Source organism: Stigmatopora argus, chromosome 9 (genome assembly GCF_051989625.1).
Source record: "Stigmatopora argus isolate UIUO_Sarg chromosome 9, RoL_Sarg_1.0, whole genome shotgun sequence".
Classification (NCBI taxonomy): domain Eukaryota; kingdom Metazoa; phylum Chordata; class Actinopteri; order Syngnathiformes; family Syngnathidae; genus Stigmatopora; species Stigmatopora argus.
In genome coordinates this window covers 7,975,271-7,997,472 of record NC_135395.1, presented here as the reverse complement: position 1 = coordinate 7,997,472, position 22,202 = coordinate 7,975,271, and the positions used below count along the sequence as shown (strand labels likewise).

The 22,202-nt window shown below is 37.8% G+C and overlaps 1 protein-coding gene across 3 annotated transcripts in view; it reads left to right on the top strand.

Annotated features, from left to right (window-relative positions):
- klhl4 (kelch-like family member 4) overlaps positions 1-22,202 on the top strand; it is a 29,317-nt gene that overhangs the window by 5,539 nt on the left and 1,576 nt on the right. For all 3 annotated transcript variants that reach the window (XM_077610145.1, XM_077610143.1, XM_077610144.1), the window contains 9 exons: positions 7,658-7,825; positions 9,213-9,349; positions 9,791-9,987; positions 15,016-15,228; positions 15,671-15,857; positions 15,937-16,161; positions 18,859-19,021; positions 20,402-20,614; positions 21,979-22,150. In XM_077610145.1, the coding sequence (XP_077466271.1) occupies positions 7,683-7,825; positions 9,213-9,349; positions 9,791-9,987; positions 15,016-15,228; positions 15,671-15,857; positions 15,937-16,161; positions 18,859-19,021; positions 20,402-20,614; positions 21,979-22,150 (1,650 nt within the window). In that variant the 5' untranslated portion in view covers positions 7,658-7,682. The remainder of the gene's footprint in view (positions 1-7,657; positions 7,826-9,212; positions 9,350-9,790; positions 9,988-15,015; positions 15,229-15,670; positions 15,858-15,936; positions 16,162-18,858; positions 19,022-20,401; positions 20,615-21,978; positions 22,151-22,202) is intronic.

The window sequence follows — 22,202 nt, the reverse complement described above, 5'->3', positions numbered from 1 at the left end:
ATTTACTAAAATATATATTTAAAAAACAGTATAAAAAAAACCCAGGAACACGTTGATCGTTGCCTTCGGCGTTTGCAGTGCTTTCAAACGGCAAATATTCTGTCTCAGGTACTCAGATAAGCTGAGAAAAGCCTTCTGTATGGTTCACAACTGCAGATTACAAGCAGAAAAATAAACAAAATCAGCAGTAGCCACACTCTGCGTGGGATTGCTTGCTTAGAGTCACAGGTTCAAAACCTGCTGTGGATAGCAAAATACTGACTTTAAGACTCACTGCTGAAGGGAGGTCAATTTACACTGAACACAAAGCCCTCATTTTGGCATTTCTTCCTAAACTAAACTCAAAGTTTGCTATTTAAAGCACCATTCTGAAGTTGCAATTGGCCCGAGTTACCAAAGTTATCAACATTATTACGCGATATCACTGCAATGCATTGAATGAGGTCAGAATCAATATTTGCATACAAACCGTCATTCCCTAAACGCCCCCCGAAAAATCATAACAGTGATCAAAGAGACACAAAAAAATATACAATAAAAAAAGTGCGACTTAGAGTCCAGAAAATTTGGTAATAACAAACAATGAAATTATTTTATACACCACCCATTCACAGTGTCTTAGCTCTGACGACTCTCTTTTCTTGTGTCATTTTATTTAAACTTATCCATAAAAAAAGATCTGTGTCGCCACAAATAATTGTATGGTTAAAAAAAAAAGACTTTTTGGAGGTTTCTATACTGACGAAAGTGTAAATGACCTGTTGAATCTTGAGCTAACTCGATTATCACATGAAATTATTTGGAAAATCCACTTAAAATTTTGTTCAAGTTACAATACATATTGATAACAGCAGTTGTTAAATTGGCTGCAAGTAGTGACGCATGTAGTAAAACTAAGCCTTTAATCTATCGCTATTGCTAATATACATTTTTTCACTTGAATTGAAAAGTGTATATTGAATATGCATTGAAATGTTGCATTGTAGTCATTTGCTTTCCTCAGATCACATTCATGGTCCACATTGACATATTTTAATTATTCAAAAGATATAAAAACCTCAACTCCACTCCATTTAGAGCCCAAGTGTTGTTGTCCTCCAATTTTTTTAATATCTCCAGTATTTCATAGGGATGACATGTTAAATATAAAAAAAAACCTGTGACATCACCTAAGAGCATGAGAGCCTATTAAACAGAAAACACTGTTATCACATGAATTACACTGACGACCATTAAGTCGTTTGACATGGCAAATGCCATCACCGCAAGTGGCTGTAAATGTGATTAATTTAGCAACTTTTTCAAACCCTGCTGCCTAATGTTCAAATAGATTTATATGGGTGTCTTTACATGAACAGACTTCATTAGAGCTTTGCCTTTTAAATGAGCTCATCTATGATGGGCATGCTTTTTTTTGGCTTATGCGAAAAGGACGCGGCCTTCACATGGAGGATGAAACAACCTTTAATCTTGGCTGCGACACCCTGAGGTGACTCGCATTATTTTTGCTCCGTGTACCTGGTGAGCAATGAAAGAGTTAAATGCACCTTGCTTTTGTTTTTAGGACAGACCCAAGGTGAATTAAAAAAACGGAAAGTGTCTGTCAAAATGGGTTCATTGAAAGTTTTGGGATGAGACGATGGTTTGGGAATAATTCCAAATTAGCATGTACTTTTGGAATCGGTTCAACATGCTGCTCTTCATAATTGGCAGATATCCATGTTTGGTGGGGGGTCGAAAATGTGTGAAGAGTGCATGCATAAGAGAGTGGGGAAGGGGCCGGGGGGGGGGGGGGGGGGGGGGTGGGGTGGGGGGTGTAACTTATCTTGGGGGAACCATGAGTTCATGTTGGTCATGTAAAATACAGCAGCGCCATCATATTTGACATCCATGTTGAAATATTAAAAGGGCTGCACTCTGTGGGATCATAAAACATGCCCTTGGCCTTCTTGCACTGGGTTTTAGTTACATGCGTTTATGGACTTTATACCCGTGCGGAGTAATCGGATATATAAAGTCAATTTAATGACAACACCTTCCTTTGGATGCTTTTATTTAAAATAAAAAAGTTTATGCGGTTTTTTTTTATTTTATGGGAGCAATATAATCCAGAATGACCCTCAATGTTGTGCAGAGCTTTCCTAAGGCAAGAAATCTATTCTGGATAAAAATCAAAATAACTTCTGAGATGGAATCATCTTTATTGACCAAAATTGCTAGAGACATGCTTGGAATTCTTCTTTTCAGTTACAACTGACCCCAAAAAATACTTATACTATAAATATACATTTACTTTTTTTTTTTACATTATCGGATCCACTGTTGCTAATATTTTCAATTTGAGCAGACTCTCCCAAAAATCAAAATTTAATTAAACTCTGTTATTCATTCATCTTCTTTACTGCTTATCCTCATGTCGGTGTGGGGGTGCTGGAGCCTAAACCATGCATGTCTTTTTCCTAGAGACATGCTTGGAATTCATCTTTTCAGTTACAACTGCCCCCCAAAAAATACTTGTATAGTTAGTGACATATACATTATTTTTTTTACATTATCTGATCCACTGTTGCTAATATTTTCAATTTCAGCAGACTCTCCCAAAAATAAAAGTTTGATTAAACCATATTATTCATTCATCTTATCTACTGCTTATCCTCAAGTGGGGTGCTGGAGCTTAAACCATGCATGTCTTTTGGATGTGATAAAAACCACGCTCCTATGGGTCACCCCATAAGCCAAGGGTGTCAGACTCGGTCGGGTTGGTTCGTGGGCCGCTTTAACGTCAACTTGATTTCACGTGGCCCGGACCATTTTAGATATAATATTTAGATTTTTTTTTAAATAAATGGATTAAAAGAATTGGATTAAAATCCCTGAATATTCATTTTTTTATAGATCTAAAACAATGTTTATTTTAGCTTTTTTTAAATATATTTTTAGATTTTACAAAATGATTTTTGAACTAAAAACACAGAAAAAATGATTAAAAAATTACAATTATTGATTTAAAAGGGGGAAAAATCAGGAAATGTAATATACATCTATACTCTTCATTTTAATTTGATCGTAAAACAGAAAGTCAGCACTCATAATTTACTTTCCCGGGCCACACTAAATGATGCGGTGGGCCAGATTTGGCCCCCGGGCCGCCACTTTGACATATGTGCCCTAAGCTCTAGCACCCTCGCAATTCTTGTGCGGATAAACCGAATGAAAGAAGAATAAATACTTCTATTTGAAAAGTGTCTATAGTAAATACTAACGTACACATTCAAGGTGAAGCGTTTTAGGAATTTTCCCACATGTTGACTAACAATCCCAATTTTCAGAGTTTCTAAATCAATCTCTGCGAAAGTAAGACCCACCCAACGTGTCTTTCTCCCTGGCATCTAATGCCGCAACATATCTATTTGTCCTTTCTTCATCCAAACAGGCTCCATAGTTGGCACGGAATATATGGCCCACGTTAACCTGAATGGAATGGAAACCCTGACCTCTTGCACATAAACACTAACAGAGGTTGGAGTCAGCGGTTGTTATTTTGAATGATATCTCAATTCCCACTCCTGCGCCTTGGAAAAGAAATACCGCCGCCTCGTCCATGTCAGCAGTAGTAATTCAGATATTTCGCGTAGGTCTCATAGTGTGGCATAAACCGCAAAGGCAGCCAAAGAAATGAGGTGGTGGACATCTTTGTGGGAAAAACAAGTGTTTATGATCCTTTTGTAATCGATTTTGACCCTTGGTTTGAAAGAAAAATGTCCTTTCAGACGGGAGGACGAGATTCAGAAAGAGATGCCGTATTCGTTAACTACACGTTCGTAATTACATGCGGAACGCATTCCGTCTTTTCCCTGCAAATCATCAACCTTGCTTTTACCGCACTTGCAAATTGAACTAATTCAAAGAAAAAATCCCTGACACAGCAATTCATGAATTTTACATGGATGCTATTAAGAAAGCCGTTACTCAGATCAGCGGTATCCCCAAGCACTGCTTTCCAGTCATTTGCATTGAAAAGAATCACTGAGCCATAGATGACTATAATTACACTCCAAAAAGGAAATACATTGGAATAAATGGACCCCCTGTCATTTGTAGTGTTAAGTCTAATGCATTCATTTAAGGGAGAATGTTTGTTGTATGTTTTTGTAAAACTTTGGTTCGAAACCATTTATGGAGGTGTAACCGCATTTCTCATGTTGGGAAAATAGATTAAGAACAGCAGGCAGACTTTGATGTTGATTAATGACTTAATATAAGCTTGGGGAAAATTGTCAAGAGATTCGTTTCTAATATCGCCCAAGGTTTTTCTACCCGTAGTAGTACCCGTTTATTTGATTATGATGTCGCTAGGACAATGTGAAGGCCCAGTCGGAATGGTCGCTATCACGATAGCCGTCAATTATTTGTCAAAGGAACGGCTACATTTATGATAAGCTTTCTGTAAAAATAATAATGCACATTTCCATTTTGGAGAATTTACACAACACTCATACTATCATTGATTTGCTTTAAAATCTATTTTACAATTGATCTTTAAGCAATGGATAATTATTTTTTTATATATCATTAGTTAATTCAAGTTAGTCAACTCTCTTGGAAATATAAAATTGGAAATGCAATCATTCAATTAAAATATGTAATATTTCATCACTTTATTGACCTTCCATACACATGATCATCAATCGTGAAAAAGGTTATTGATACAATATGTTTTTCTTTTTACTTGATTAGCTTTATCGTAAAAGGGTATATTGCCCATGTACTTCTTTTACAAGTCTGGTCTTAAGTAGTTCATAATTCATCTCTGAATGGCCTCTAAAGTAAAGCAAAAAAAATGATCACTCATACTTTTGAAAGTAGGCATGTGCATTTGATGTTAGTTTTTGAAAGCATTTTTTGTGTAGATTGTGAAGTCTTTTGTTTCCTACCTACACAAAAAGTTTGGCATGTTAAAACTTCTGATGCACAATAATAAATATGTCAGGAAAAGAAACTATATTCCTCTGCACTTGTGGCTGCAGTCTCTTGGCCTCATTAATATACAGCTAGTGTACGTACGATTTCTTTTCCACTTGTCGGGATCCAGAATGCGTGACCGCCATGGCGCACGGACATGGAAGGAACTCATGAAATATTGTATACAGTAAAAAAATGTATGATATATATTTTTTATAAGCTCAAACCAATCCATGTCTAGGACCCCTCCGTCGAAAATAATCATGGGTAGACTCTGCTGCCTATGACATAATAATTTATTTTCTTAGCAGGTCCAATCGGGTAGCAGTTAAATTGAAGTCAAGTTTGCGTAGACCTGATCTTATCGATATTTGCTTTCATATTGTGTTCTTCTACTTTTGCTATAAAGTAAAACAGTACTGTGTAAAGGTTTTAAGAGATGTTGACACTTATTCTTCCTAATTGGACTAATTTACTGGTACACTGGCTCAAGTGAACTTTGGAGATTTCACAGACACCACAAAAGAGTGAAATGGTTAGTTATACGCGATATATTGCAGTGGGCCGCAGTCATTTCCCCGACTTGGGTGTTGTGATGCTTTAGTGCCTCAATAAAACTGGCCTATATGCCTTTGGATGATTCCACCCACTCCACAAAGCGAAATATACACCTCTGAGAAATTTACCGTACTCTGGAATGTGATGCCAATGCAATTAGTGTCGGGGAGATGAGCAAGCATGAAAAATCCTTTTTAGCAGGCCTTAGAGTCGATACCAAGGCCATGCGTCTCACTTTTACGGCCCCGTTGCTTATTCTTACTTGTTTGGTCCTCCTATCCCAGATGAAGCAGTCGCTATGGAATTATTGTGACTGCACTATGTATTGCACTTCTAAGCATAATGTCTATGATAACGATTGACCTAGGGGGTCATCATTAAAATGAGTTCCACAGGTTTTATTTCTTGGACAAGCAATTAAGAGAGAAAAGTCAAGCAGCTTAACTACTGGATGCTAATCTTTAAATCAATATACAAGCAACAAACTTAAGATATGTTACTTTGGGATTGCTAGCCAGCTAATTTGGAAGTGTTTTCATTGGAAGCATAGCCAGGATTTGGGATCTCATGCATTGTTAGGGTTTTGGGTTCAAGTGCTTTTGTGTGTGTGCGTATATTTTTCGGCTCTTGTGACCCTCTGGGCTTCCCATCCTCTTGTAATCAGCTGCTCGTGATTTGGTAATCAGCCCGTGTGTGTCTATTTAAACCCTGTGTGTTTGTGAGTCATTGTCGGATCGTCTGCTTTGTTTGGACCATGCCAAGTGGCCATGTCATGTTCCAGGTTCCTCGTTTTCCCGTCAGGTTTGATATTGTTATTTGATCCAAAGTCCTTGTTATTTTCTTCAGACCCTTGCCACGTTTTATTAAAGTTTAGTTTGAGCACTCCACGCTGAGTCCTATACTACGTTCCACGCTCGACGCCACACTTTCGTAACACCCATGACAAACAGGAGAAAATAAAAGCTCTATTTTTGAACCGTGCCATTGAAATGGAGCGACCCAAAGTTCCATTTTGTTCCCAAATCCCAGCCATCATCCCTGTGTGTAAATGAGCGACAAAGCGTGGCCTTAAATAGGAAAGATTATATTCCCCCAAAACATTATCAGTCTTTACGCAGCAGAGTCGCATTCCCAATGACAGTCAAATTCTTCAGTGTGATGGTTGGCTTCTTATGGAGGAGTGAAATAAACAAGCCCAAATGTCAGAACGGACCGGCTCGGCGAAGGACACTGAGTTGCATTGTTCGGCACGCGACGGGGGGATTACCCGGATGCTGGTAAAACGGCGTGTAATCTCACGGCCCGAGGAGACGAGGATACGGCTATCCGACAATGCGCCGATGAACAGGAGTCTTCGCTTGTTAACTCTGCCTGTGACTGGCATACATTTATGTGCGCTCACAGATAAACACAATTCTGTTCTAAAGGGAACACTGTGGATAGTGATGCAGTTTGTCCCACTGGACCGGACTGCTTAGTGATCCACTTATTCATGGAGTTTTAGTCCACAACAATTTCAACTTTATCCTGGAAAGAACCAGATGCACAATAGACGAAGGATGGCTTATGTGTGTCACATGTCCAAATAAACCCTATTGTCCACCGTCCCTCTTTGTTTCAGATTGCAAATGGCACGGGACAGTGGACATTGACTAAATTTGGGATGACCCCAAAAAATATTTGCCCACTTCTGTTTGTTTGGAATATATTTACCATGCACAAAGATTTTAGATGGTGAAATCCATTTGAATATCACACACAGACCATCCAAAGCTAAAAAAAAGGCAGATTCTAAATGATAATTTCATCAAAATGATCACTCATTCTCCAGATGAACCAGTGAATGTGATTAATATTTTTTCATCTGTCTATACGCTGTAGTTTCCTTGCAACCAGTCCAAGGTACACTCTGCTTATTTCCTCAAATTAAATACGACTGCAAATATCTTGCTGGCAACACTAATAACCAGACGTAGAAAAAGGTCAGCTTCATTTGCTTTAAAGGCAAGCTTTCACAAATTATTCCTCCCACCGCGGTAGCCTGTATTCATTTGCATACAGGAAAGAAAAGGTGTGAAAGAATTCTGATGATATTGCGATCCCATAATCTCTTTTTGGTCTTGTTTGTCTTCTCCAGGTTGGCTCTGACCACCTTCACCAGAATGAACAGCCACTCTTCCGACGAATACTTCCAGGCGACCAATCACGCGGAGCAGACGTTCCTGAAGATGGAACGTTACCTTCAGCACAAGCAACTGTGCGACGTCCTCCTGATAGCGGGCGATCATAAGATACCCGCTCACAGGTGGGCCCTCCTCTCAGCTTTGATTTACTATTTCATTACATCTGTTTATGAGATGCTTTGCAAAGCTCATTATGTTGGTCTTTGCTCCGGTCGTACTGGGCTCGGCTTTTAAGGCACCATCAAATAGTCCTTAGGAGAGAGTTGAGCTGTGCAAAAACACATAAAACACGCTGCTTTCATCTAATTACAACACTGTGGGATCCAAAGAATGGTCGTGTCAATATTTGGACATCCTGCCCTCAGGGGACTGACTTAATGAAAAACCATTTGAAGTGTACATCCAGCAGGGTCGTACTTCCTCACATCTAAGAACTTTTCGAATTGAATTGAATTCTTTTATTGCCATTATACAAGTGTAATGAGATTTAAAGCCTCACTACAAAGTGGACAATTACAACAACAAACAGATAATTAAATAATCAATTAATAATAACAATAACTAATAAATAAGTACTGAATAAGAAATAAGTAATCATACATTAAGGAAGTGCACATAACAACAAACAAACAAGCGAACTGATAAATAATCAAAATAATAATAATACATAGTAAATAAGTAGTCAACATACTAAATCAGCAGTAGTTAACATAGATAAGTAGTAAATAAATAAATACTCAACATAATAAATAAGTAGTAGTAGTCAACACACTAAATAAGTAGTAGTCAACATAGATAAGTAGCAAATAAATAAATAGTCAACAAAATAAATAAGTAGTAGTCAACATAGATATGTATTAAATAAATAAGTAGGCAACAAAATAAATAAGTAGTAGTCAACGTAGATATGTATTAAATAAATAAGTAGTCAACATACTAAATCAGTAGTAGTCAACGTAGATATGTATTAAATAAATAAGTAGTCATACTAAAACAGTAGTAGTCAACGTAGATATGTATTAAATAAATAAGTAGTCAACATACTAAATCAGTAGTAGTCAACGTAGATATGTATTAAATAAATATGTAGTCAACATACTAAATCAGTAGTAGTCAACATACTAAATCAGTAGTAAATAAATAGTCAACATAATAAATAATTAGTAGTCAACACACTAGATGAGTAGTAGTCAACGTAGATATGTATTAAATAAATAAGTAGTCAACATGAATAAGTGATGACATAAATAAGTAGGGTGACTGACTTGATGAAACACCATTTCATGTGTATTACATCTAGCATGGTAGTACTTCCTCACATCTAAAACAACAATAAGAACTTTTTAGGCAGATTATATTGAGGATTTTAGAGTTTAAGCCTTTCACCGTGAATGAAGGCCGTGCAGAAACGGTACGGTGCCTCCATAATAACTCTCCAATCAATATTTGAATGCAAAAATAATGAATTTACCTGCACTTCAGCCTTACTCAAATTATTTTTTGCACCAGACTTGTTCTGAGCGCCGTCTCCGACTACTTTGCCGCTATGTTCACCAGCGATGTGAGGGAAGCTAAACAGGAGGAGATTAAGATGGAAGGGGTGGATCCAGGTGCCCTCACCTGTCTGGTTCATTTTGCCTACACTGGTGAGTCCTCTTAAAAAGACCTTCACGACTTGTTACGAGACCTGCGAGTGGACCCTGATTAAAATCACTCAATCACTGCAATTCTAACACTGGCCGCAGCCCAAACATGATTTTACTTCACGAGCACAACCCCATATGCATATAAATTAGCCTATCCCTTTCAGCCCATATTTCCAGCCTTTAAAATTAAAAACTGGATGTTATTATTATGATTTGTTCAGCTTTTACGACGAGTTTAAAAAAAGCCGTTTGGTGTTTACGATGTCAATGAATGTTAAGGCCTAGGAAAAGAATTTATGCTCATTTTTATCTATTCTCCGCTGTGGTGGAAGAAATTACGAGTTAACTAGATCGCCATTAATTTTTTTTTTGCCAGCACAGCGACATTTACTGTAGTCATTGCATAAAAAAAACGGTGGCCCGCTCGGTGTGACATTGCAGGCGTCCTTGAGTTGAAAGAGGAGACCATCGAGAGTTTATTGGCGGCAGCTTGCCTCTTGCAGCTTTCGCAAGTGATCCAGGTTTGCTGCAACTTCCTGATGAAGCAACTTCACCCCTCCAACTGCTTGGGAATACGTTCTTTTGCCGACGCCCAGGGATGCGTGGACCTTCTCAACGTGGCTCACAACTACACTATGGTAAGGAGAGGCAAGGCCTGAAAATTAAATGAGATGAATTGAATTGAAAATTTAAGCTCACTTCATTTTTATTGTATTTAAATCTATTTATTCATGTGCACTTGGTGAAGCTTTAAATCTCAATGTACTTGTATAATGACAAAAATACAAAAATTAAATTCCAAATACAATAATTCAATTCCAAATACAAAAATTCAATTCCAAATACAAAAATTCAATTCCAAATACAAAAATTCAATTCCAAATACAAAAATTCAATTAAAAAATATCTATTCAAAATACAAAAATTCAATTTAAAAAAACCCATTTCTAAATACAAAAATTCAATTCAAAATTCAAAAATTCAATTCAAAATACAAAAATTCAATTAAAAATACAAAAACTCAATTCAAAATTCAAAAATTCAACAACAACAAAAATCAATTCAAAATACACTTGAGTGGGCAACTTCAATTGGACATTTCAATTGCTAAAATGGTACAAAATAAATTCAAACATAAATGCAAGAGGGCTACGTTCAGGGTCTACACACTAAGTAGAAGAAAATTCTTATTTTTATTCTTGTGTATTTACTGCCTTTAATAATATCAGTTTCAATGACGCAAATTCTTGGCAGGAATTGTTAATCAGCTGCTTTTATACTATTCTTATTGGACTTATAAATGTTATATCATACATGTATACTATAAGCATGATTGTATGTATACATTACTTTAAAACATTTTTAAATACACAACAATGCAAATTCCAATAAATGTTCACACTAGTTTAAATTATAGCAATTTGTAATACATACATGCATGATTTAACTGCATGACAAATATATATAGAAAAGTACAAATATAAAGCATACCTCCTTCTCTCCCCTAACGGCTTGGAACATCCCTTTGTAGTGAGACTTTGTAATAGATGCGCCTTATTTTCTTCTACATAATAATTCTGCCAGCGTTTCTGAGTGACAGCTCGCTGTTCAGGTGCTCCTTCGGCACCCTTGTAGTTTGGCCGTGAAGACTGAAAGGCTAAGGACGAATAGGATCAAGGTTAAAAAACATTTCAGGCATAGACAGGCTCATTCATTTCAATGCAATTGGGGCAAAAAAATGCTTCCATGTGATTAAAATCATCTCTCATAAATCATAAAGAACCTAAAAAGCATTATTCTACCAGTAAAAATGGTCAAATAAACACAAAGAAAATATGTTAACCCGATTGCTCAGCAGTTTTTTGATGTCACCGAAAACAAATACTTTGGTACTGTACTTTCAATATTTCAGCCTTTTTAATAATTTTCCTTTTTAATCTTAATAAAATATAAAATGTGTATGTGGGGCAATAACACTATCTTTTTTCAGTTTTACCCTGGGATATTTTGCATTTATTTTGCCACTGAATCTTAGGCAATGCTGTATATATTCCTTTATAGTATGATGAACTGGTGTCCAAGTGGCGGCCCGGGGGCTAAATCTGGCACGGCGCATCATTTTGTGCGGCCCGAGAAAGTAAACGATGAGTGCCGACTTTCTGTTTTAGGATCAAATTAAAATGAAGAGTATAGATGTATATTAAATGTCCTGATTTTCCCCCTTTTAAATCAATAATTGTAATTTTTTAATCCATTTTTTCTGTGTTTTTAGTTCAAAAATCATTTTGTAAAATCTAAAAATATATTTAAAAAAGCTAAAATAAACATTCTTTTAGATCTATAAAAAAAACTGCATATTCAGGGCTTGGTATAATGTATATAGATAATGTCATTATGGCGCAAGAACGATAACTATATCATATTCCATCTGCACCATCCATCGAGCCGTTTCTAATTTTGAGCTTAGTTGCATTCAAATCACCTGTAAAGGAATGGAATGACATTGTCTGAGTTATTTATAGTATATCATCTAATGTTTTTTGTGCAGAGAAACACGCATGACACGCATACCTGAATACAAATGGAGAGGTTTGATGCTTCCACTTTATGAAATTCCCTATTGCAGCTGCCAGGAAACTATAGCATGTTGCCGCACATTGATTAGTACGCGGGCTCGACCTGGCAAAATGGGATTTCTGTTACATTTGAGGGGGAAATATTTGCATTGGATTAAGATTCATCCACATGCTTGTCAGATAAGGTCTTGGCTGGCCAAGCAGGAGTGACAGCGTGGTGCAAGCGTTATCTGCTAAAGGACATCTGCTCGCTCTGTTTACAAAGCTCGCTTCCAGGATCGCGAGGTTAATCTAATCATCAAACTGCTCAGGATGCCCCAACTTCCTGTTCAATCGTTTTGGTAACGAGCACAAAGATCAGTCAGCTTCCTTCCAAGTCTCCGCCCTGTTTTTTTTGCACTGGGGAGAGTTTTCTTTTAATAATCTTATCAGGTTTCATTTTTTTGCAGTGGCCCTGAAGTGCAAAACACAAGGGCAAATCAAGAAATAACATGCTAATCATAAAACAAAATGCTAAATAAAAAGCAGGGCAGATAAAAAAAACAAGTAAAATAAAAGATGATAAAAATTACAATGTATAGCAAGGGTGTCAGATTCGAGTTGGTTCGCGGGCCGCTTTAACGTCAACTTGATTTCACGTGGGCCGGACCATTTTAGATATAATATTTAGAATTTTTTTAAATAAATGGATTAAAATAACTGGATTAAAATCCCTGACTATTCAGTTTTTTATAGATCTAAAACAATGTTTATTTTAGCTTTTTAAAATATATTGTAGATTTTACAAAATGATTTTTGAACTAAAAACACAGAAGACATTGATTAAAAAATGACAATTATTGATTTAGAAGGGGGAAAATCAGGAAATTTAATATACATCTATACTCTTCATTTTAATTTGATCCTAAAGCAGAAAGTCGGCACTCATGATTTACTTTCCCGGGCCATACAAAATGATGCGGCAGGCCAGATTTGGCCCCCGGGCCGCCACTTTGACACATGTGATGTTTAGCAAATAAATAAAATTAAAACATGCTCAGGAAATTGGAATTATGGTCAGTTCATACCAAAGATTACAGTAACTGCCTCAGCACAATACTAAGTTACCTTGAGAAAATTCAGTATTTCAAATGTATTCAATTTTTTTTTACTGCATTTTCATGCTGAAATGAAGCAAAATAATGTTTTACCCTAAATAGACCATTTAACGGTCCACGGAAATTCAACATCATTAAAATCATAGCAAAAACATGACATAATTTCTCGTACTAACTCTTTTGACTTTATCAAAAAGGATGAAGTGATGCTAAATGGCAAAACACAATTTCCTACTCTAGTGGGTGCCCTGTAATTGAGATGAAAGCCCATTTTTATCGACACATATGGTGTCGGTCCCGGTGCTCTTGTTTTACCCGCCAGTGAGTTTGCAAGTGGCTGAAATCAAACCCTTTCAGATCGTTAAGAAACGACTGTTGCTTAGCCTTGAATCTTCTTGTCAGCCTGTTAATTACAACTTACTGGTGCGAAAGCAATGTCAGAGAGTCTCTCCATCAAGAGTAACCACAGATGATCAATGCACAGCCCACTTTTCATTAAGCCCCCCGTGTGGTATTTAGCTCTCAAATCCCGCTCTGGTCAATGGATCTCAGCCACGCACTGTAATCAGAACCTAAACGATCAATAGTCGTCTTGTTTTTAGATCATTGTTGAGCATCCACTCAGATGAATTCTTTGTTTCCTAAGAAAACATGTTAAATCCTCATTTGTGGTGATACGGTAAAACCAGTGGGAGTCCGTGCATTTCCTTGTGACGCCTTCAGTAAAAACTATTTTATGGCTATAAAACCTCTACTGAAGCTACAGCTGCGACACGTAAAAAATAATCAATAATAAAATCGTACAATTGAAATATTATTTAGGAATATAGCTATATTTTACTCCCCCAAAATCCTTTAACTGTACACAATATCCATCCTCCTTTCTTTCTTTCTTCTTTTCTATCACCATCGAAGCTAATGCTGAAAGTCGAGAGTCTCCTGTCGTATTTCTGGCATAGTCCGTTTTGAAAATGGCTTTAAATCAACACAACAATATATTTGCTTGTGCAGCTCGCTCCAGATACAGTTTGGTAGCTCTGGCTAATCACTAGCCAATCATAGTTGGTGAAAGCCATGACGTATCCCTACGCCTGCGAGAAGGCAATGACGTATCCCTACGCCTGCGACAAGGCATTGTGGTGTTGCCAACTCGAAATCTGATTGGTTAAAGCAACAGTCTTATCGACGCTTGTTTAATGCAGCTGAGCCTGCAGAACTGATTGTGAAGGCCTTGAGGCAGATTTCTGACCCTGGCAACAAATAATGGCTGAAATGTGATTGGTTAAATGCTTCAATATGAAAACACACATCTGGAAGCAGAGCAACCAGGGGGAAAAGCAATGAAAGGAAGCTAACAGACAATTTTGAATTATTTAATAAGTATTGATGGACAGTCTGTGATTCAGATAATTCTTAGCCCAGCAGAGAAGGGCTTGAAGGCCCTGACTGCACACCACTGGGTAAAACAGGGGTGTTTTATATCACATCATCTTTAATGGAAATGTCCTGCGATGGCGTCCTTGAAAAAGCTTGCCCGGCTGTGTTGTAACCTGGCCAGTAAAAGGAAGATCAATTTTTAGCGCCCTAATAGTAAAGATCTTCTTCACCCAAAGTTGCAGTCCCGCGATACCAACGCGGGGCTTTTCCGTCCCCCGTTAACGAGGCTTATAAAAACTTGCGTGGGCCATGTGTGATCAGCAACAAAAATGCTTTGTAAGCGGATGAAGATTTTCCTGGGAGATGTTTTCTGCCAGTTTTCTCCGCGGCCTCCATCATTTTATTTAATACGATGATCAGTGACAGTTTATATCTTTGCCTTTGGATTTCGAAGCAGCATAACATAAGTCACTGCCGTTATCGACTACGAAGAAGACTGTAGTAGCCCCCCGTAACGCTCCTCTCGATGCTCTCCTTGGTGCAGCAATAAAACTAGGTGCGCATTTCTGGTGTAATGACTGATGGTTATCTGTCCCCTTGGCGTATCCTCCACCAGGAAAACTTTATGGAGGTCATTCAGAACCAAGAGTTTCTTTTGCTACCCACGGCCGAGATTGTAAAGCTGCTGTCCAGCGACGACATCAACGTGCCCGACGAGGAGACCATCTTCCAAGCGCTGATGATGTGGGTTCGACACGACGTTCAGCATCGACAGCAAGACCTCGGAGTGCTTCTCTCTTACATTCGACTGCCTCTACTTCCGGCCCAGGTGACACCTCATGACGACTTACTCCTGTAAAATGTATGAATTATTTCGTACGGATGGGTTATTGCAAGGCCAATAATGTTGTCAATGCGATATTTTTAAACGAAAGCAGTTGCATGATATTTTAAGAACCAATCCTGTATACGAGACTTACAAATTATGCCACATAATGTTGCTATAAGAAAATGATGCAGTGCAGTTATCCATTTACACACTGCTTTCCTAACAACAAACACTTCAAATAAGGTATATATTTCACTCCTGCTGGCGCATTTTCTCGTTATATTTTGTTGACACGTGCAGTCACGGTTGCCAGATACTGGCGATTACCTTAAGGATGGTTTACGGTCTGTTTACACGTTGGCCCAAAATAGAAACTTCGCTGAATGGACTAGTTCCGGTCCAACTCTGACTGTATAAATGTTATTCATGTCTCAAACGACAGCTTATAGCCGACCTAGAAAACAACAAGATGTTCTCCGATGATCTGGAATGCCAAAAACTGTTGATGGAGGCCATGAAGTATCACCTCCTGCCCGAGCGCCGTCCCATGTTTCAGAGCCCGAGAACCAAACCCCGAAAGTCCACCGTGGGGGCGCTTTACGCCGTCGGGGGGATGGATGCCACCAAAGGTAGGACCCATTTCCACCACGTTTCTACACGTAGAGAAATAAACAAAATCCACTTTTTAAATTGCTCTTGTGGATCAAGGCTCAACCACCATTGAGAAGTATGACCTGCGTACCAACACTTGGGTTCCACTTGACGTGATGAATGGTCGCCGACTACAGTTCGGCGTGGCTGTCATAGACAACAACTTGTATGTGGTCGGTGGAAGAGACGGGCTGAAGACCTCCAACATGGTGGAGTGTTATAATCCAGTCAATAAAGTTTGGACCACCATGCCCCCCATGTCAACACACAGACACGGACTTGGTAAGTGACATTTATTTTCCATCCATTTTCGCTAATTTGCTAACAAAGTGACTTTTATGTGCAAAATGATCAGTTTTATTGGTCAATTTCAACTAAATCTGCCCGATCAATTAAATTATGAATCAACAATCGTAATCACACCGTTATTTGAATCAAGAAAAAAATTCATATCCTGGTGTGAGGAAAAGCAAATTGCTCAGAAGAAATATCTGTAGTACACAGGTGTCAAAGTGGCGGCCCGGGGGCCAAATCTGGCCCGCCACATCCTTTTGTGCGGCCCGAGAAAGTAAATCATGAGTCCCGACTTTCTCTTTTAGGATCAAATTCACAATAAAGAATATAGATGTGTATTATGTTTCCTGATTTTCCCTTTTTTAAATCAATAATTGCAATTTTTTAATCCTAGTTCAAAAAGCATTTCATCTAAAAATATTTTCTGTTTTCCACTTTAATATTGAACATAACGTTAAAAAGACATTTTCCCCAACTAAGGAAAAAAAAAGCTCAATTAAACATTGAAAAAAAGGAAGATTTAAGGTTTTTGAGCTAGTTCTTTTAATCCGATTTAAAAAAATATATATTATATCTAAAATGGTCTGGCCCACATGAAATCGAGTTGATGTTAATGCGGCCCGCAAACCAACCCGAGTTTGACACCCTTGGTGTAGTACGTGCGAATTACACGTGTGTATGCGATTTACACACATTGAAATGCAGAATTTTATGGATATAGAAAGTAGTTTAATGAGCATTAAATTAATCTGGCAACGCTTCTGTTGTTGTCACTTTGCCGTTAGCGTCTGACTTGGTCCAAGCGACAAATAAGGGGTGTTTGCCAAATGTGGGTGTTTAAAGATGCTCCCAAAAGATATGCTAGCAACAAAATATGGTTAAAATTCCTCATAATTAATTTTTGACCGTGGAATGTCGGTTAAATTAAGCCATTTTAACATTAGATTCTAATTTTTGTGAAATAAAGCCATAATGTCCCCAAATAAGCATCTTAATCTCATATTTCTCCATTGTAAATATTTTTTCCCCTCTGCGCAAAAGTGCAATAAGCAAAATTACACTTTAAAGTAGAAAATTAAATACTCAAATCTTTTCTTTCTTATTTCAAGACAGCTAAAGACTAGTTTAGTCATAACTATAATATCTTTGTTGATGCACTCTATGGACAAAAATATTGGGACACCTTGCTAGTGAAGTGTCTCTATCATTTTTTTAATTTTTTAAAAAATAAAGTGTGTAGGAGTAAAGTTTATAGGCGGTAACGAGAGCCATCACAAAATACATGGCAAAATATTGAATATCTCTTACACAGATTTATTTATGATGGCTGGGAAAAAGATTTTCTCAATAAACAGCGGTGATCATTGATTTAAATAAACACTTCTTTTTCATGTCACGCTTTTGTGTAGTTCGACAGCAAAGCAAAACAGAGGCTTTGCGTGCTGTGTACGCAAGCGGTAACAGTCGACACGCTGCGAATGTGAAATTACACATTTTCCTTTGAGATCCACCTCTGATATTTTCCATTTCTGCGATCAAAGCACGGTGGGCAGTGGTGGGCCTGCTCTTCCTCACTCCTCCCTGCTCGACAAATCTCATATCACAAGCGTTTTGATTCCTAGTTGAAAGAGGTGTAGGTAACAGAACATCAAGATCTCGTCAAAATTCTCTGTATTCTGGGGTTTCAGTGGAACCCCGGTGAGAAAACACTTTACACGGCGCCCCGCTTGTCTTTCATGTTTCCTTCCGCCAAAATATCGGGCTGCTCTGATTGTGCCATACTTATTTTGGAGGTACATACATTGTGTTTTACGTGTTTACTCGCGTCCCCGCTGTGAGCTTTGCCACCGAACACGAGAAAAAAACACTTCATTTTGATATGAAATGACACCGAAAGAGAGATTCACCTCAAGAATGTTTTCTTGTTGACTTTGTCAATTTATTTCCGACCTCTCAAAGTGGAGCTTTATTCTCTTGTTCCCACCAAATAATTTAACTCTGGCCACTGAAGCTTTATAAAGGAATTTATGGGGCGCTGTCGTAAAAGTGTTTTTCCTCTGTGCTTTGGGAAATGAGAAAAACAATGCCGTTTCATTGTCTTCCCGTTTTAAAAAGCTTTGTCCAGTTGTAAGACACAATTTATGGGTTGTTCTGGTTTCCTCTGTGGTTTATGTTAGACTTCGAGTGTCACGGCTGAAAAGGGCGCTACTACTGAACACAATGTTAGGAATATATTTGTAGTAGTAGTCGAAAATCTTGTATCTTTCTTTTGCGCCATGTTGCTAGTCGTGGCCGGACGTTTGGTCGCCGGACGTTTGGTTGCCGGACGTTTGGTCGCCCGGACGTTTGGTCGCCCGGGTGAATATAATTTTGAGAGCTGGTTTCAACAGTAAACTCTCTGTCATGTCAAAATGATTTTTGAACTAAAAACACAGAAAAAATGATTTAAAAATTACAATTATTGATTTAAAAGGGGGAAAATCAGGGAATATACTTTCTCGGGCCGCACAAAATGATGCGGCGGGCCAGATTTGGCCCCCAGGCCGCCACTTTGACACCTGTGCTCTAAACTTAATAACAAATTTAGACTCTTTTCTTCCAAGTGTGGGTTACCCTCATGTGGATTATGCACCTCTCTCCCCTCATAACCCACACACAGCATCTGTCTTGGCTTATTGCGCACAGGTATCGCTGTGCTGGAGGGTCCCATGTACGCCGTAGGCGGTCATGACGGTTGGAGCTATCTCAACACGGTGGAGCGTTGGGACCCGCAGGCCCGACAGTGGAACTACGTGGCCAGTATGTCCACACCGCGGAGCACCATGGGAGTCACTGCACTTAATGGGAAGTAAGTTGCTTGGCCTTTTGTGACCTGGCATGGCCGAATGCTGATTTATGCAATATATACGGGAAAAACTTCCTGGCCATCTGCTGCTCGCTTTCGACCCTCAGGACAAAATTCATGCAAAATATCAGGGTCAACAACAGACTCACAGCCAATTGAAAAAAAAGAAAAACTGTACATTTTGAGGACTAGAGTAGCAGTCAGAAACTAAAATAGGTCAATCTTATAAAGTGACTTGGTTTCAAAAGTCAAATGAAATATATTGTATTTATACAAAAAAAGTTTGGAAATACATTTTAAATGTAATAATAATATATGTTTTACAAAGTATGTTTTATTCAACATGTGCTGTGTGAGCAAAGTCAAAATTTGTTGTGTTGTTGTTGCCGTAGGCATTTTAGGATGACCAAAAATATGTATTCAGCACAGTAAATCACCATTAAACCATTTATTCCCTCCTTAATAAGAATAAGTATAATAGAGAGCATTTATTTGGAGTATGGTCAACACTCTGGCAATAAAAATATGAGCATGCAGTAGTATATAACTTTAAATTAAAATATTGAAAAGGTTGCCAGAACATATTTATGGTGTTGACCCCTCACTATACATGTTCTAGTATAACCCAAAACATCATTTTGTGGACTAACAACCAAATACACAGCTGTATTCATATGATTTATATTGGTGCTTAAATCTGAAGAAGAAACAAGGCTTCTGTTGAGATGCATCTTCTGTTTGTTGGAGTGAACGCTGTATTATTTCAGGATCTAGGTCAAAAAAGACAACAAGGCAATTCTGTTCCAAGGCTCTAACGTCTTTTCTGCTAGGGCTGCAAGCTTGCCTCACTCCAGGCACCCAAGTTGTTGCCAGCAGGGGAAAAAAATCCAACCAATGCTGCTTCTCAGATGTGAATTCTTCCAACAAAAAGAAAATAAAATTCCTTGGTGGACCTTGCATTTTGGTTTACCTTTTAAAAACATAACAATACGAATACAAACTATCGATTCTATCCCAAAGAACAACACCATAAGTCATGATGTATCTAATAATGAAAGAAAACTGAATAGATAAAATTCCACTGACCACAAAAGATGCTAATTTCTGAATGTAATAATGTTTGTAAAACACTATTTTGCTCTGTAAAACTGGTATAAAAAAGTATAAGAATATGCTTTTATCTAAGGTCACCTATAGTTGGCCCTTTAACGTAAAACTGACATAGTTGATATTGCTGTTAATGGAACATATATTATGTACGTGGCACAGTACACGTTAAATATAATCCTGATTTTTCTGACTGTGATTAGGTCATCATTTCAAGGTGCTTTATAGTATATAATTATTCTTTTGAGAACAATTTTTTTTGGTCCTCATCCCCAGGTTGTTTGCGGTCGGTGGCCGGGATGGCAGCTCGTGTCTGAAGTCTATGGAGTGCTTCGATCCCCACACCAACAAGTGGAGTATGTGTGCCCCCATGGTCAAAAGGCGAGGGGGAGTGGGTGTGGCCACATACAATAACTTCCTGTACGCCGTCGGTGGACACGACGCCCCGGCCTCCAACCACTGTTCCCGACTCTCGGATTGTGTTGAAAGGTAGGAGAAGGTATTTTCCTCTGGAAAACATACACAGAGCACATTTTACATTTCCTCGAGATAGTCACCCAGGGTGGGGTGGACACAGATGGCTTTTTTCACTAGAACAAAAGAGACATTGTTGCCAAACACATTGATGTTGGTGAGGTCAAGGTCGTCCTCAGTTGATTTGAAGGTGTTTAGTACCCTCTAGCGGTTTTTACGGGGAAGTGCGTGAATTTCAAAAAAAAATATGTTCTATATTTGCACTACCTGATCAATTAAATTGTTATAGATATAGATATACATAAAGATATAGATATAGATGTAGATATAGATATATATGGATATGGATATTTTTGGTATTATCCTTATTATATAATGTTATTTCCAAGATAGGCCGATCGATTCCAGTTCTGTTTTAATGGTAGAATTTCTATTGAAATAACCAGGTGTTATTTTATGATATCAGTTTTATAGCAATGTTACAAAACAGATTTTAAAAGGTGCCACCACTTTTAAAATGTAGTGAAGTTGCACTTTCAAAATCCATTAATCATGTTGATTATTAATTATAATCCGTGAAATGCTTAAGTGCGCTCCAAAGTTTGGTAAAGTAATTAAAAGCTGAGGTTTTCCCTAATGACATTTTATGGATCAAATGTTTGCAATTTGAGTCACTTTAACTCATTTAGAAAGTATGCATATTCGACTACACTTTAAAGTGATGCAACCTACAAACCGTTTCATTATAAGAATGCATTTTTTCCAATCTATAAATTTAATTTAATTATACTTCACCTGCCATCTGAAATTTAGTTCAGATTTGGCACGCATTAAATCGACAAAATGTTACATGGTATGACTTTAAACTTCATTAATCCAGACATCAATAGCACTTTGTATACCACAGATAAATTCCCCACATTTAATTTAAAAAAAATTAATCCCTCAGTTATTGACACTTGATGAATAAAAAAAGCCTCACTGTTTAAAGGAAAGCAGTAGAGGAAATTTATTGATAAAGCTATGGAAGACTCTACTGAAAAAGTATAAACTGGAATGTTCTCATACCATAAATAAAAACAATAATTTCACACATTGCTACATTTAAAATGTTTTATAGTCAATAAGAGAAAGTAAATCGGTGATTTTCTTTGCAAGCCATGTCAAATTTTCCGTTCCAATTATGCAAAACGGCACGAGTAAAAGTTAGATTGTTCCATTGGGAAAAACAATGAATACATATTAAACCAAAAAAATAAAAAATAAGAAAATAAATCTCCTCAAAATACACTTGATTGTGCAGTACTGTCACAGAATATAATAATTTATCTCGATTTTATTTCACCTCTCCTATCAAATGACCCATGAACTTATTTCAGGTATGACCCCAAGACGGACACGTGGACCACCGTGTCCTCACTCAGCGTTCCCCGGGACGCGGTAGGCGTTTGCCTGCTGGGCGACAAGCTGTACGCCGTTGGCGGATACGATGGGCAAACCTACCTGAACTGCGTTGAGTCATATGATGCGCAAAACAATGAATGGACGCAGGTAAACGCGTTCAACTTTCCTTTTAATTGCCATTACCATTGTCACAACCTTC